The sequence below is a fragment of the Rissa tridactyla genome, chromosome 23, assembly GCF_028500815.1.
Source record: "Rissa tridactyla isolate bRisTri1 chromosome 23, bRisTri1.patW.cur.20221130, whole genome shotgun sequence".
Lineage (NCBI taxonomy): Eukaryota > Metazoa > Chordata > Aves > Charadriiformes > Laridae > Rissa > Rissa tridactyla.
The window spans coordinates 3,257,986-3,274,868 of NC_071488.1; the positions used below are offsets into that span (position 1 = coordinate 3,257,986).

Sequence of the window (16,883 nt, forward strand, 5' to 3'; positions counted from 1 at the left end):
GTTTCCTTCGGGTGCCGGCTGGGGAGATTCTCCGGTGTCTTATAGGGGGCTGTGCCCACCTCACAGCGGTTCCATTTGCCGGGGCGGTAACTGGGATCTCTCGCCTCTGCCCTCCCATCCGCGGTGGGGAACGGTGAGGGTCATCCCTCCCACCCCTGGAAGCTCCTCTCCTCTGCCAAAGGCCGCAGCGGCTTCGGGAGGTGGGAGGTGGGATGAGAAACCTCCATCCCCCGACACTGTGGGAGAAGGGAACCTCCCAACTGAATTTTCAAGAGCTGAGCCACGACAGCCTTCTCCTCTACACCATCCACAGCGACGAAGGGGCCCAGGAGGTTTTAATCATAGAACATAGATTGGGTTGGGTTGGAAGGGAGCTTGAAGACCACCCAGTGCCACCCCCTGCCCTGGGCAGGGACACCTCCCACCAGCCCAGGTGGCTCCAAGCCCCGTCCAACCTGGCCTTGAACCCCTCCAGGGATGGGGCAGCCACAGCTTCTCTGGGCAACCTGGCCCAGGGGCTCAGCGCCCTCGGAAGAAGGAATTTCTTCCCCACATCTCATCTCAATCCCCCCTCTTTTGGTTTAAAGCCATTCCCAACGTCCCGTGGCTCCCCTCCCTGCTCCAGAGTCCCTCCCCAGCTTTCCCGGAGCCCCTTGAGGGACTGGAAGGGGCTCCAAGGTCTCCGCGGAGCCTTCTCTTCTCCAGGCTGACCCCCCCCAGCTCTCTCAGCCTGTCCTCCCAGCAGAGGGGCTCCAGCCCTCCCAGCAGCTCCGGGGCCTCCTCCGGCCCCGCTCCCACAGCTCCGTGTCTCTCCTGTGCCGAGGCCCCGGAGCTGGAGGCAGCACTGCAGGGGGGTCTCCCCCGAGGGGAGCAGAGGGGCAGAATCCCCCCCCTCGCCCCCCTGCCCACGCTGCTGGGGATGCAGCCCAGGCTGGGGGGGGGTTCATGGGCTGCCAGCGCATGTTGGCTTTCCACCCCCACCCAGTGCCCCCAAGCCCTTCTCTCAGGGCCGCTCCCCATCCCTCCATCCCCAGCCTGGGCTGGCACCGGGGGCTGCCCCCACCCCAGGGCAGGACCCTGCTCTTGGCCTGGTTGAACCCCATGAGGTTCACACAGACCCACGTCTCCAACCTGTCCGCGTCCCTCGGTCCCTCGGGATGGCATCCCATCCCTCCAGCGTGTCACTGCTCCACACACCTTCCAGCTTTAAGCAGTTTCCACCTCCCCTGGCTCTGCCCCGTATTTGCCGTAGGGAAGAGCAACGGGCAGATGCCACCAGCTGTAGCATTTTGCCGTTTTGAAGTCCGCATGAAATTGCCCTGGGGGTTGTTCCCACAATGAGGAAAAGCAGAGCGATGGGGTGAAGGCAGCTCTGTTCACCCGGGCCCAGAAAACCCCCTCGGAGCAGCTCACGGCACACACCCCCCCCACCCCACACATCTCCAGAAGCATTTCCGTGGGTCTAACGCACTTGGTGTCCCACGGAGCTCCAACTGCGCAGCTGCCGCCTCGCTCTCCTCCCTCTCCCCAGCCACTAACTTCATACGATTAGTCCAAACTTAATTATCTTTGAGACCCACACCTCCCCGCCGAGCTTGGCTGGCAGCACCCCGAGCTATGGTGGCCACAGTGCCACCGTCCCCACTCCTGTCGGAAACCCACCCCCCTGGGAAGCATCGACCACGGAGGGTGGAAAAACCCTCCCCAGCAGCGTGCGACGGGATTATAACCCTTGGCACAGCGCGGGGCCGCCCCAGCCACGGGCAGGGAGGGGATGAAGGGGACGGGGACGGGCTCCAGAGCTGGCACAGCAGAGGACGGGGACAACGGGACGCGCAGCACCGGCGGCGGTGGGTGACCGGGGCCCCGAGTCGCAGCAGGACACGAGCCAAAGCAGCGCGGCTCGCAGCAATCTGCTGCTCAAAGAGAGGTTTGGGACAACAAAATGCCATTTCCAGCCATCCCGGCCTTGGCTGCTGGGGTTGGTTTTGGTTTTTTTTTTCTCATTTTTTTGACAGGGTGATGTAAAAGGGAAACAATCCCGCTGGAGCGAGAATCAAACCCAAAGATTCCCGTTTTCAGGACCTCTGCAAGGTCTTTTAGAAGAGCGCAGGGAAGGGCCAGCCGGCGCCACCTTCCCCCTCGTTCCTCCTCATTCCCTTTTCCAGAGGAAAAAGAGAAGACGCAAAGATGCGTGAAACCTTCTTGTCACTGGGTTGCATCCAGTGGAATGCGACTATTTTTCAGATCAAGTAGATTTAAAGCCACTTCCTTCAGAGCAGAAAATTTTCAAAGGAGAAAACCAGGGTGAGAACTTCACATGGCAAAAAAAAAACCAACCCAAAAAACCTGCTCATCGTTGTCCCGTCTCCCCGCCGTCTCCAGGTCCCCCCAACTTTATCGGGATTCCCCCCATGGCAGGACCCGCTGCAGGTCCCCGCTCTTCCAGGCCATGTTCCCATGATCCCAGCTGGGACGGGAGCAGGTTTCCAGCCCGAAGAGGGTGAGAGAGCAGCAGGAACCGCAGAACGCGCGAGAGGAAACGACGCCCGACCAGGATGTGGGCGACTTCCCTTAGAGGAGGGAGACGCAACCGCCCCGGGCTTTGGGGAAGTCTGGGGGAGGAGGAGGAGGATGAGGATGGGGATGAAGATGGGGATGGGGATGAGGATGAAGATGGGGATGGGGTTGGGGAGGAGGATGACGATGAGGATGAAGATGGGGATGGGGATGAAGATGGGGATGAGGTTGGGGATGAGGATGGGGTTGGGGATGGCGATGGGGATGGGGATGAGGATGAAGATGGGGATGGGGATGAGGATGAAGATGGTGATGGGGATGGGGATGAGGATGAAGATGGGGATGGGGATGGGGATGGGGATGAGGATGAGGTTGGGGTTGGGGTTGGGGTTGGGGATGGGGATGAGGATAAGGATGAGGATGGGGATGAGGATGAGGTTGGGGATAGGGATGAGGAAGGGGATGGGGTGGGGGATAGGGATAGAGATGGGGATGAGGATGGGGATGGGGATGAGGATGAGGATGAGGATGGGGTTGGGGTTGGGGATGAGGATGAGGATGGGGTTGGGGATGAGGATGAGGACAGGGATGAAGATGAGGATGGGGATGAGAACGGGGATAGGGATGGAGATGAGAATGAGGATGAGGATGAGGAGGATGAGAAGGAGGAGGACGGGGTTGGGGATAGGGATGAGGATGAGGATGGGGATGGGGATGAGGACGGGGATAGAGATGGGGACGGGAATGGGGACAGGGATGAGGATGAGAATGAGGATGAGGAGGATGAGAAGGAGGAGGATGGGGATGGGGATGGGGATAGGGATGAGGATGAGGATGAGAAGGAGGAGGATGGGGATGAGGATGAGGATGAGGATGAACCTGCCTCTGCACTTTGCCGCCTCCCCAGCATCCTGCAAAATGCCGGATTTTACACACCCTGGGGAACGACAACCCCAGGCAGGAGAATTAAGGAAAAGTCAGAGTCCCCCCTGCCCCCCCGGGACGTTCAGCCAAGGAAAGGCAAGAAATCGCTGTGTGGCTTTAACTGGCTGCGGAGCCTCCCCGTGCCCGGCGAGCTCTGCTCCCGTCCAAGTCCCTTATCAGAAACTGGCACGTCAGCCGGGCTGCGGGGAAACGAGAAGCGACAGCGAGGAGCAAAGCCGGCGTGATCCCAGCCCGGGCGCGCACGTGGCACCCAGCGTGCCTGTCTGGGGGCCTCAGCTGTCCCCCGCCTGATTAAGGAAACCCCCCTCTCTGCATTAAGAGAGATTTTCTCGGACTTAAAAGCTTGCAGCGACCGGGACTTTGCCGGGAACAGAGCGAGCCGCTGGGTTTGAGTGGCTGAATCCTGATCCCTGGGGTGTGCCCCCCCTACACCCCCCCCTACCCCAGGGGATGGTCCCCGACGGGCAGCCGGGGGGTTGAACCCCTCTTGAACCGGGGCTGGGTACACTCATCCCAGAGGATAAACTCATCCAGGGGGATAAATCCCTCAAGGACGTCCCCGGGCCACATGCGATGGGGTGCTCCCAGTAGTGCACCCCCCCGCGGGCCGCACCTCCCCAGGATCCAAAAAAAAAAAAAAAAAAAAGGGCAGGGATTTTCATATTTACTGTTGTTTTAAAACATAATTTGAACAGAGCAATTTGCCCCACCTGGAGGTGGTGGTACCAGCACCCCTGGCCCCAAGAGCCCCCCTGGCCCAGCTGGGAGAGGAGACCCCGGCTCAGCCAAGACTCCAGAGCCACCTCTCGCTCCCCCTCTGCCAGGAAAATGGAATCAAGAGGCTTCTGCCTGGATTCACCCAGGTCCCGGTTGCTCCTCACACTTTCCCAGATGCTGCCAGAGCCACCCAGGGTCGCATCCCTGCGGCGGAAAAGGGGCCACGGGTGCTACAGGGGAGGCAGACGCATGCAGCGGCCCCTTAAAATCCACTTAAAATCCTATTTGGTAGCAAATTTGGTAGCCAAAAGGCCTGTGCCTTCACGGCTCTACAAACGCTTGATGCTGGGGAAGCTTTGAGGATGCCAAGATACCCTTGGAAGGGTCAAGTTCAACTGGGAGCCACCAAGAAAGATGAGATAAACTGGGTCTGTGGGCGGCGGGGACAAAGCCTGGGTGCGGGGAGATAGCTGGGGGGAAGATGGAAATCAGCACCAGGAGCAGGAACGGTCTCCCGGAGAGGGGGATTTGGGAGAGAAAGCAGTAAAAATCTTCGAACAGCCCTAACCCTGCTCCAAGACAAGCCGAGGATGAGGAGGGATGCTCCAGCGGCCTCATCCCGGCGGGTTTCGCTCCCAGGCGGCTCTGCCGGCGCGACGTGCCGAGCCCGGCGCGGTTGGGTTCTTTTTCTTGCCATCCACCAATATCCTTCCGCTCCCGATGTTCCTCTCCTCGGCTTTGGATGCGGATCCAGCTTTTCATGTGGTGCAAACACAGTTATTTCTTTGGGTGCCAAGGACTGCGTGTAACTTGTCGGCTTGGGAGTGTTTGCATCTTGGACCATAAGGGAACAGAGAACGCTGCCCAAAATGTTTACGGTATTTTTAGGCCAAGACAAATCTGTTCCGACGTTGCGAGCGCCGCAGTCTGAGCATCCCGGAGAGGCTGGGAGAGGCTGCGCTGACGAGCGCGATGGGGAAGCGCGCCTGCAAAACCCCAGCGTTTTCACAGTGGCCGGGCGCTACCTGGCTCAAACGGGCCAAAAAGGACATTTTTGAACCATTTCTAAGGCCCCCTACGCAACCCTGTGCTGGCAGAGCAGTCACCAAACCCCGGCGGGTGCTGCCGGTTCCTTGGCCACGGCTCAGCCCACTCCCGCATCAGGACGTCGGTGGGAACTGGGCGGACAACGAGGTGAAACCTTCAAGTCCAAACCTCTCAAAGAGACACGTTTCACGAAGAAAAAAATGCAAAAAAGCCAAGATTTCGGAGGTAGGTTGGGTTGTTTTCCTTCTCCTTCATCAAATGGAAGCCTTAGTGCGCTGCCTGAGATGCAGCAGGTTGGAAGAGGAGAGGGGCCTTGGTGTTGGCAAGGTTTGGACACGGTACCCTTGGCAGCGCTGGGGTTGGTCAGCCTGGACTCACCATCCTTGGAGCCCCCCAAAATGCAGCCGGACAAGCCTTGAGCAAGGCCACCTCCCCCTGAGGTTGGCCGTGCTTTGAGCAGGGGTTGGACCAGAGGCACCCAAAGGTCCCTCCCAACCCGAATTACTCTGATTCAGCCGCTGCTGCCCTCCTAGAACCCCACTGCGCGCGTCTGAAACAACCCACAGGGGCGATGCCACCAGCTGCACCAAGGAACCAGCACAGGAGCCCCAGGAGATGCCTCCAAAACCATCCCGAGTTTGCCCGGACCACGGGAAAGTCCCACAAAGCAAACCCGCACCTCAATTTTACGGCAGCAGCTCAACACGTAACTCAAGACAGCCTCAAACTCCACCACCCAGAATTGAGTACTTTTGTAGGCCGGACTAAAAAGATGCAAAATCATCCCGGTGTCAGAGATCTGCTCGCTCCCATCCCCACCCTGCACCGACCTCCTGCATCTGGCTGCGGTGCCGGACCCGGCCCTGGCTCCACCACAACGGCAAAGCCGGGGAGAGGACGGGAGGCCTCACCTCGATGATGTCCGCGTTGGTCCGGCTCTCGTGGGGCTCGTTGTACTCGGTGTACTTGAGCAGCACCTTGTCCATGTCGGTGCTGGCGTACTGGAACAGCTTGTTGGAGTGGTTGAAGATGATGAGGGCGATCTCGCAGTCGCACAGGACGCTCAGCTCGTAGGCCTTCTTCATCAAGCCGAACTTGCGCTTGGTGAAGGTCACCTGAAAGCAAGGAGGGACCTGGTCAGAAGCCGTACCCACGCCGCCACGGACCCGACACCTCCCGGAGAAAACTGGGATGACCGCCGGAGGGAGAGCAAAAGGAAGGGGAAGGCAGAGGGAATCTTCTGTCCTCAGTTTCCCCACGTGGACAACCGCCCCGAGCTCCCCTTTCCCAACCTCCCTCTTCCACCCGGTTCATATTGCTGCCTATTTTGGGATCCTCCGAAGGCAGACGCTCCGCAAGCACAAAGATGATTATCATCAGCGTTGGAAATCACATATTGCCAAATCGAGAGAAAATAAATTTCAGCAAAATCCCCAGCAGAGCTACCATCTGGCCGGGGGCTGCGGGTTGTTGGTTTGGTTTGGGGTTTTTTTTTGCGTTTTGTTTTTTGTCTGGTTTTTTTTTTTTTTTCTTTTAAAGTTGAATATCCAAGCGGCGCAGACCTCGTCCCCGCTCACCGCAGTAGCGCCGGAGCACCCGACCCCGGGTGCCACAGCGCCTCGGGGGCGAGGGTGGGCTCGGTCACCCCAAAGCCGCCCACGCCACTCGCCCACCCCATCCCTCTCCTGCTTCCCAGCACCCACTTCTCTTGGGGGCTGCGTTACCCAAAGGCACCCCAAGCCCCTGCACCGGGGGGGGGTGCTGCCACCTCCTTGCTGTCCCCATCGACCTCCTTGGGGCATTTTTCCGCATCGCCTGCCCGCCCGGGGTCACGGCGCCCTCGTCTCCTGCTCTCCTTGAGCTGTCGTTAGAGCTAACGAGGCGTCTTTCGCAGGACTGATCCACGCGAGCTGGCTGGGGGACGGAGCTGGGCGCGGGTTCCAAAACCGGCTCCAGACGCCGGGCAGAGGTTGGGGCCGCGTTTCCCAACCCACGCTCGGCTCTCGCCGCCGCGTTCCCAGCGGGACCCAGCTGGTGGGGAGGGAGGCGGTTTGGGGGCTCTCCATCCCGGCTGGAACGGCGCAGGCGATGCTTGGCCAACGCCTTCTTAGCAAATCAGACAAGAAAAGGAAAAAAGGCAGCAGGGAGGTCAGTGCTTTGCTTTAAGCATCGCTCTGAGGCGGGGGAAGCAGCAGCTGGAGGTGAGCTGAGAGGTGCCCTCGGGTGCCGAGAGCGGCTCCCTCGCCCCGCGCGCGCACGGGAGGGCTCGACCCCCCACTTAGGGCCTCGGCCGCGGCATCGATTTTGCAGCTGAAGAGCTCGAATTTGCAGCGTGGAGGGAGGAGAGCGAACCAGGCTGCTGCCTTCGCTCAACTCCAGTGAACGGCGTTACGGTCACTGTCCAAAGAGCTTAACCCGGAGCTTCTCCACCCACACCGGCACCGACGAGCGCCACCGCCACAACGCCACCGGCACGCACCCACCGGGGTCCGGCACCGAGCACCCCGAGAGACGGAGCATCTCCCAGAGGAGGGGCAGCCCCGGGCACACACGGTGCAGGGAGCTGCCCCATCCCTCTCCGCCATCTCCCGGACATGATTAAGCAGTAACGAGATTCGGCTCTAATCGCCTCTGGAAAGTGCAGGGCTGGCACCCCGCGCCGCTGCTCCCCGCCACGTGCGCCCGCTCGCAGCGCAGCTCACGTTGCCGGTGTCCGCCCCGGCTGCGGCACGCTGTCACGCAAATTAAATTAGGTGAGGGCCAGCACCGGTGTCATCGGCAATTCCTCCTCCCTGGTGGCATCCCAGGCCTCTTGGCCACCCAAAATCGCTGCTGCCGGGTGCTGGCCCGGGCTGCTCCCAGCGCCGAGACCGAGCCGCCAGCACCACACAGCAGCCATTGCCACACGGTGTGCCTTCAGGTGGGACCCAGCTGCGGCTTTGCTCCTGCCGCAGGACAGGCACTAATCACAGAACCATGGAATGGTTTGGGTGGGAAGGGACCTTGAAGACCATCCCGTCCCACCCCCTGCCCTGGGCAGGGACACCTCCCACCAGCCCAGGTGGCTCCAAGCCCCGTCCAACCTGGCCTTGAACCCCTCCAGGGATGGGGCAGCCACAGCTTCTCTGGGCAACCTGGCCCAGGGGCTCACCGCCCTCGGAAGAAGGAATTTCTTCCCCACATCTCATCTCAATCTCCCCTCTTTTGGTTTCAACCCATTCCCAACGTCCCGTGGCTCCCCTCCCTGCTCCAGAGTCCCTCCCCAGCTTTCCCGGAGCCCCTTGAGGGACTGGAAGGGGCTCCAAGGTCTCCGCGGAGCCTTCTCTTCTCCAGGCTGACCCCCCCCAGCTCTCTCAGCCTGTCCTCCCAGCAGAGGGGCTCCAGCCCTCCCAGCAGCTCCGGGGCCTCCTCCGGCCCCGCTCCCACAGCTCCGTGTCTAAAACCAACCCAGGGCTCCCCAGTGCCATGCCAGCAGCGTTTCTGGTCCCACGTCCCCATTAGAGACCGGCTGCTCCGCCATAGCTCTGGCAGCAGCCGCAGCCCAGCACGGCGCCCCTTGCTGTCCCCGTGCCTCGCCGTCCCCCGCCGAGACGGCCCCACTGCTCTGACTCACGCTGGAAGCCACCCGAGGAGCCCTCAAGAGGAAAACACACGGCGTCTCCGCCAAGACAGAGGGAACAGCCGAGGGCGGTTGTTTCTGCAGCCGCCGGTGCCAGGCACACGTCACCAAAAAACACCTTGCCAGGTGCCACGAGCCCACTGGGCCACTGAGACCGGAGACAACGGGGTGAGGCCGAGGGGGCAACCCTTGGCCGTGAAGACTAGCAACGGGCGTCATTTGGGTATTGCCCTGGAGCAAGGAAGGAGAACGGGGGGGGTCACCTATCCCAGATCAACCACCGACCTGAGCAGAGCCAAGCAGAACCCAAGGCACCAACCCATCCCCCTGCGGACGAGGGGATATTCCCTCTGCAGACAGGGATGGGGCGCAGGAGCGTCCCTCTGTCTCGGCACCCCCGCTTCCAGCAGAGAAAAGCAAAGATTTGCCATTTAGCTGGCGCCGACGTGCAAAAGCATCAACAAACACGGCCCTGAGCATCTACCCACGACCCGGGACAGAAACCCCAAACCTTCCCCTGCCGCTGCGCACGAGCCTCATGCAGAAGAATTAACCTCATAAGTCTAAGAGGGTAATCAAATCTCATGCTTCAGGGCATAAGCCGATCACCAAAGGGGTCAGGAAGGAATTACTGCCCCACACTAGCAGGGGATTTTTGCCTTTCCCCTGATGCAGACCATATTGGCGGTTGCCAGAGTCAGGAGGCTGGCCCTGAAGGACTGATGGTCTGATCTGTTGTGGCAAATCCCCCCCAGTAATTCCTCTAATGACATTAGTGACTCTTACTTGCTCTCCTCCCCTGGTTTTGGCTTCTGCTTGTAATCCTGGTCTCCTCTGCGCGGGCTGCTGGTCCCTGCACCCAGGGGAGGCAGGACCCGGGGCAGGAGCGGGGACGGACTCGCCGATGTTCTCGGTTGGGTGCGAGACATGTGGGAAGAGCTTCACCCCCTGCCCCCAGCGAAGGCTTTGGAGAGCCCCAGCACGACCTTAACTCCCCCTGTGGTTCCCAACACCTCGGCGGCCCCGAAACACCACTATTGATGGACTCCGCTTGCAGAGTGAGCGGAAAGGCAGGCGTCAAGAGCGGCTCTGCCTCCACCTCCTTGCACGACCATTGGTGAATCCCTCCTTCTCCAGCGCATCCAGGCCCTGCTCCCATTCCAGGCCCTCTCCTGACCCAGGCAGGTGCCGGCACACGCCGCGGCCAGTGTACACTCGCGGCCGGAGCTGCAAGACCTACATTTCCAGAAGCAGCACCGCGCCATGCGACCCCATGCATAATTCAGCAGCGCTGGGCTGCTCAGCGCCTGGGAGAGCCGAGCCGTGCCCCCCGTGCCGAGCCTTGGCGGGGGCTGCCACGGAGGCTGAGAGCAGCCCTGAGAGAAGGGTTTGGGGGCGCTGGGGGGTGAGAAGCTCAACACGCCCCGGCAACGTGCGCTGGCAGACCAGAACCCCCCCCCAGCCTGGGCTGCATCCCCAGCAGCGTGGGCAGGGGGGCGAGGGGGGGGATTCTGCCCCTCTGCTCCCCTCGGGGGAGACCCCCCTGCAGTGCTGCCTCCAGCTCCGGGGCCTCGGCACAGGAGAGACACGGAGCTCTGGGAGCGGGGCCGGAGGAGGCCCCGGAGATGCTGGGAGGGCTGGAGCCCCTCTGCTGGGAGGACAGGCTGAGAGAGCTGGGGGGGTCAGCCTGGAGAAGAGAAGGCTCCGCGGAGACCTTGGAGCCCCTTCCAGTCCCTCAAGGGGCTCCGGGAAAGCTGGGGAGGGACTCTGGAGCAGGGAGGGGAGCCACGGGACGTTGGGAATGGGTTGAAACCAAAAGAGGGGAGATTGAGATGAGATGTGGGGAAGAAATTCCTTCTTCCGAGGGCGCTGAGCCCCTGGCCCAGGTTGCCCAGAGAAGCTGTGGCTGCCCCATCCCTGGAGGGGTTCAAGGCCAGGTTGGACGGGGCTTGGAGCCACCTGGGCTGGTGGGAGGTGTCCCTGCCCAGGGCAGGGGGTGGGACGGGATGGTCTTCAAGGTCCCTTCCCACCCAAACCATTCCATGACTCCATAAGGATGCTGCCAGACCCAGAGTTTCAGCCAGCTTTAGCCCCACAGCGATGGCAGCCAGGCCTGAGGGGACACTTCTCATCTCCGACCCACAACAACAGCAGGGGAGGAAGGGAAGGGGAATGAGATGAAGTAAGATGGGACACCGCTGAGCCCAGAAGCCAAACCCTGCCATTGCAGACGTGGGACAAAGCAGGAAGGTTATCAACCCTTTACGGAGGCGACAGATGCCCCGGCCCCGCGTTGCTTACACCGCGATGGTCGGACCCGATCAGGGACCCGCTGCCCGGAGCAGCCGTTCGTACGAGACGTCCTCTCTTCTCGGCGCTTCCCTGCTTCCCAAAGAAAGGGAGCAGCGAGAAGACTCCTCTGCAAACCCTGCGCTGGTGACCGATTAAAGAGCTGCTGCTTCGCTGACACCCGACCGGAACAGGGCTGGGGTTTGGGAAAAGCAAAGGGATGCGTGGGGAGCGATGCGCGGGGAGCGATGTGTGGGGAGCGATGCGTGGTGAGCAATGCTCCCGCAATGGGTTTCGGAAGAACCGTCCCGGACAGGGACAAAGGGCCACTAAGGGAAAACCAACGTCCCCCAGACGCCGGAGGTGGCCTTTGGGGACACCACCTGACATCTGAGCGGTGCGAAAACCCCGTCCCCCCGCCACACTGAGCACCTCCCACTGCTAAATCCCACCCGGGCTCCGTTCGGCTGGGGAGACCTGGGCCAAGCTCTGTGTCTCCAGCCCCCCCCAGGCCAAGCCCAGCCCCAAAGAGCTGCTCAAGGTCCCCCCCAAAACACCTCCCACTGCCTCAGCTCCTGCCTTTGGCAGACAACCGCCTCTTTCCTTTCCCGAAGGCTTAGACAATGGGGCCAGGCTCCGCCATCAACCTCCAGCGTCACCAAATATTTTCCGTTCATCCGAACTCCTAACGGGGCTCCAGGAGCTGCAAAGCTCTCCCCGATGCAACGCTGCCCCGTAAAACACGCCCCAGCTCCTTTAACAACCCCCCAACTCCCCACTGCCTGCTAATCCCGCCATCCCACAGCGCCCGGAGCAAGCGGGACATTATCAAAAAACGTTTGCTGCCCAGCCCATCCCCCCCCCGCCCCCAAATAATGCCATAATGAAGAAAACCTGCAATTTTCCATTGTTTCGCCGCGCAGCAACAAACCAGTTCATCCCATTCTGTTATTCGCCGCTTTTTAAGCGTTAGGAATGTATACACATCCTTTTTTTTTTTTTTTTCTTTTTTCTGGAATAAAAGCGATAGAGAAGAAGCGCAGCCGGCCCGGGCTGGGGCATCGGCAGCGATGGCTGGACTCAAGGCAGAGGCTTGGATCGGCTGAGCCAAATTCAAGGAGCACGGGAAGCCGCGGAGCAAAACGACCCGCCTGAAAGTCTGGTGGTTACGGGGAAAATACATGGATGGAGTCATCACCTGGTCCGGCAAAGCCGCTCCGACTCAAGGAGCACATAAATTAGGGGAAAAATCCGGTTTTTTTTTCTTTTCCCCTCTGAGATAAACGCGCGTATTTCTATTACACACGCCCAGGCGTGCGTTGTCTAGGGCTTGGCTTCAACAGAGCGCCAGGGGAAAAAAAAAAAAAAAAACCAACAAAAAAACCCCAAACCCTGGACCCGTCTAAGTTTTCAATTGAGAAAAAAAGCAAAAAAAAAAAAGCAAAAAAAAAGCGCATAATTTTTGGGTTGTTTTGCGTTCAGAAAAATGGATACTTGTTTGCGGCTGTTTTTGGTTGGAGAAACCTCACGGAAAATGTCAACTGAAATATATTTTCTGCATGACAGAAAGCAAAAAAAAAAAAAGAAAAAAAAAAGAAAAAAAGAAAAAGGGGGAATGAGCTGGAGAAGACACTTTCTTCTGGAAAAGCGCTTAGATGGAAACGGCGCGAGGAGCTCCAAGGCGAGGAGCGACGCCCGGGTGGGGGCTGCAGCAAAATGGGGCCGTTTGCCTGGTTTTGGGCATCCGCCTGAATCCAACCCCTGGTGCCGAGTTTCGCCCATCGGTTTATTTTATGGGGCAGGGGGGGGTGGGGCGAGGAAAAGCCCCGGTTGGCCCAAAAATGGGATGGAAATGGGCTGTTTTTGAACAGAACCATTAAAATACCCGGACGGGAGGAAGGCGGGAGGAGGGAGGCGAAGGGAAAGCACCGACCTGTCGATTGCGCTCGTCCGTGATCCGCTGGATCTGGATCTTTTTTCTCCCCATCTTCTCGGGAAATCCTCACCGCACCCAGGGACGACTTCGCTTCAGGGGAGGGGGGAAAAAAAACAACCCCCTTTTAAAACGCTTTCATTAAAGAGCGTTGGGGGGGGGGGGGGGGGGAGCCGAGAAGGCGGGAGGGGGGGGGAGCGGGGGGAGCTTCTTTTTTTGTTTGTTTTCCCGGATGAGAAAAAAAAACAAAACAAAATGAAACAAAACAAATCCAAACAAAACCAAAAAAAGGCAAAATTAAAAAAAAAAAAAAAAAAAGGGGGGGAATTCTGCGCCGCTCCTTGCTCAGTTCATGGTATCCTCCTGCGCGGCCGGATCCAGCGGGGCTGAGCCGTCAGCGGCTGCTCAGAAACCTGCGGAAGGAGAGAGTGACAGGAGTGAGACCGTCTTGTCCCCAAACCCCATCCAGGATCCCGGCACCGTCCCTGCCGCCGTCCCCGCTCCTGCCCCCCCGGCCGTCCCCTCTGCTCCCATCCTCCCGCTCAGCTCTGGGGCCGGGAAGGCCGCAAAGCGATTCAGAATCGCAGAATAGTTTGGGTTGGAAAAGACTTTTAAAGGTCTCGTCCACGAGCAGGGACATCTTCAACTAGACCCGGTTGCTCCTGGTCCAACCTGGCCTTGATTGTTCCCAGGGATGGGGCATCCCCCACCACTCCGGGCAACTCACCAGCATCTCACCAGCCTCAGCGTAGAAAAAAAATAAATAAATCCCTATTTATCCAACCCGGTCTCAAAAAAAACCCAAGGATGGAGCCCAAAAACCACCCGCGCCGCAGGACACGTGTGTGGGCCAGGCTCGGCGATGCTCGTCGAGGAGGAGGAGGAGACGGCAGCGAGGAGCCCGTGAATCATTATTCCTCCGTGACGCTCCAGACTTTTCTTTTTTTTTTTTTTTTTTTTTTTATTATTTCTTTTTTTTTCTCTTAATAAAGTCATGAGCAGTCGAGTGGCTGGCGATTAGCTCGGGCGATTTAAATCCGTCTCCAATTTCTGCATTAATCTTCAATTTGGAATTTTAAAATGTCTTTATTTGATTACTTAAAAAAAAAAAAAAAAAACTCTAATCAGGCACAGAAACCTAATTCTTCTGGGCGAGGGGAAGAAGGACTCCGAAAGAAGCCGTGTCAGCCCGGGCTTCGGCTGGGCTCAAAACCAGCCCGATGACGGTTGTTTCCATCCATCTGGGATCGACTCGGGGGGATTATTTGTCCCGGGGGGCGAGGGGGGATAAAGCCGGCCAGTTCATTTTTCCGCGGGTGATTTTTATTCCTGGTTCCATGGGCAGCGAAAGGCAGGGATAACCCTGCATTTCAGGCGAGGGTGCCCCGTGCCAACACCCGGGCAGAGGGAAAAGCCGGTCCCAAAATAGCTTCCTACCTGCCTCCGCTTGGCAGCCCCCAGCCCTCCCGTCTTGTTACAAAAAACATGGAGGGGGGGGGGGAGGAAAAGGCACTTTTCCTCCCCTCCCATCACCCCAAATTCAACCGTGTCCAGCCCTGACCCAGCTCCTCCTGCTCCTCTCCCACCCTGGAGCACGCAGCGCCCACCCACGGACCCCCTGAAACCCCCCAGCGACCTTGGCCCTGTCCTTCAGCTCCGCATCGCACCGCGCTCCGACAGCAAACAAGCCCTGACGGTCTCACTCCCACACTTGTTTTTCGGGGTTCACTGAGTCGTCGTGAGTCACTCTATAATCTTTTTCTCTGCTTTTTTTTTTTTTGGGGGGGGGGTTTCTTTTTTTTTGGGTAAAATTATTCACCGCGCGTCGTGCGCCGGTTGGAGCAGCTGAGAGGGGAACAGCGAGACCTCCCCGCCCCCCCGCCATCCACAATTTGCCCTCCAGGGAAGACGAAAAAAGGGGAGCCCAGGAAAGAGACCAAAGAGACGAAGGGCAGCAAAAATCCCTTTTTTTTTTTTTCCCCATAAATCCCAGCAGGAAGACTCTTTGCGAGGACAAACCATACAGGGATGGCATTTGCTGCTTGAATTGTTATTTCTCAAAATGGGTGAGCGTTTCTCCTTGCAGCAGCAAAGGGGAGGGACCATCCGGGTGCGAGCAGCACCGGTGCCGTGGGGGATGCTGAGCCGGAGCTGGGGGGATGCCCTTTAGCTGCTGCTCCCCGTCCCTCTGCCGGCAGCCCCGAAAAGGCCGGTCCCAGAGCATCACCTGTCCCCAAGCATCACCTGTCCCCAGAGCACCGCCTGTCCCAGAGCACCACCTGTCCCCACAGCATCACCTGTCCCCAGACCATCACTGGTACTAGGGCATCGTTGATCCCAGAGCATCACTGGTCCCACAGCACCGCCTGTCCCCGGAGCATCACTGGTACCAGAGCATCACCAGTCACAGAGCATTACCGGTCCCACAGCATCACCAGTCACAGAGCATTACCGGTCCCACAGCATCACCTGTCCTCGGAGCATCACCAGTCCCAGAGCACCACTGGCCCCAGAGCATCGCCTGTCCCCAGAGCATCACCAGTCCCAGAGCATCGTCTGTCCCCAGAACATCACTGGTACCAGAGCATCGCCTGTCCCAGAGCATCACTGGTACCAGAGCATCGCCTGTCCCAGAGCATCACTGGTCCCACAGCATCGCCTGTCCCCAGAGCATCACTGGTACCAGAGCATCACCTGTCCCAGAGCATCACTGGTACCAGAGCATCACCAGTCACAGAGCATTACCGGTCCCACAGCATCACCTGTCCTCAGAGCATCACCAGTCCCAGAGCATCACTGGTACCAGAGCATCGTCTGTCCCCAGAGCACCACTAGCCCCAGAGCATCGCCTGTCCCCAGAGCATCACCTGTCCCAGAGCATCACTGGCCCCAGAGCATCGCCTGTCCCCAGAACATCACTGGTACCAGAGCATCGCCTGTCCCAGAGCATCACTGGTCCCACAGCATCGCCTGTCCCCAGAGCATCACTGGTACCAGAGCATCGCCTGTCCCAGAGCATCACTGGTCCCACAGCATCGCCTGTCCCCAGAGCATCACTGGTACTAGGGCATCGTTGATCCCAGAGCATCACTGGTCCCACAGCACCGCCTGTCCCCAGAGCATCACTGGTACCAGAGCATCACCTGTCCCAGAGCATCACTGGTACCAGAGCATCACCTGTCCCAGAGCATCGTTGGTCCCAGAGAATCGCCTGTGCTCAGAGCATCACTGGTCCCAGAGCATCACCAGTCCCAGAGCATCATTGATCCCAGAGCATCACTGGCCCCAGAGCATCGCCTGTCCCAGAGCACTGTTGGTCCCACAGCATCACCTGTCCCCGGAGCATCACCTGTCCCTCGAGCATCACTGGTCCCAGAGCATGGTTCATCCCCGAGCATCACGGGTCCCAGAGCATCACAGGTCCCAGAGCATCGCCACTGGGGCTGGCACCGGTGAGCAGAGGATGCAGGCACCGGGCTGCCATGAGAGCATCCCTCAAAGGCCGGTGATACAGAAAAAGCCAAACCCAAGGATTTTTGCTCCACTGGGGGCCAAGGCGAGGCTTTCGTACGCACGGAGAAAATTTGGTCGAGGAGGAACTTTCCCCCGAGTCTGCTTTGCAGCTTTTCCCTTCAGAGCTGCCATTTCTTTACGCTGGCTGAAAAATATTCACCTTCCCCATCCTCAAAACCGCCAGCAGCAGGGCGAAGCAGCAACAGCTCCGCATCCGGACCCGAGGCAAGATGCTAATTCCTTCCTTGTGCTGCAGCTCTTGGACAGAGAAACCGTCTGAAAAGACAGCAGATTTACTGT

The 16,883-nt window shown here is 59.2% G+C and overlaps 1 protein-coding gene and 1 long non-coding RNA gene across 8 annotated transcripts in view; both read right to left on the reverse strand.

Moving 5' to 3' along the window:
* The window catches only part of MEF2D (myocyte enhancer factor 2D), a 39,640-nt gene extending 26,406 nt beyond the window's left edge, over window positions 1-13,234 (reverse strand). For all 7 annotated transcript variants that reach the window (XM_054182990.1, XM_054182987.1, XM_054182986.1 and 4 more), the window contains exons 1-2: window positions 13,071-13,234; window positions 6,141-6,344 (exon numbers count right to left, since the gene is read on the reverse strand). In XM_054182990.1, coding sequence (XP_054038965.1) covers window positions 6,141-6,344; window positions 13,071-13,124 — 258 coding nt within the window. In that variant the 5' untranslated portion in view covers window positions 13,125-13,234. The remainder of the gene's footprint in view (window positions 1-6,140; window positions 6,345-13,070) is intronic.
* An 8-nt stretch (window positions 13,235-13,242) lies between these two features.
* The window catches only part of LOC128901160 (uncharacterized), a 45,706-nt gene continuing 42,065 nt past the window's right edge, over window positions 13,243-16,883 (reverse strand). Inside the window, exon 3 of the long non-coding RNA XR_008463432.1 lies at window positions 13,243-13,483. This is a non-coding gene — a long non-coding RNA (uncharacterized LOC128901160). The remainder of the gene's footprint in view (window positions 13,484-16,883) is intronic.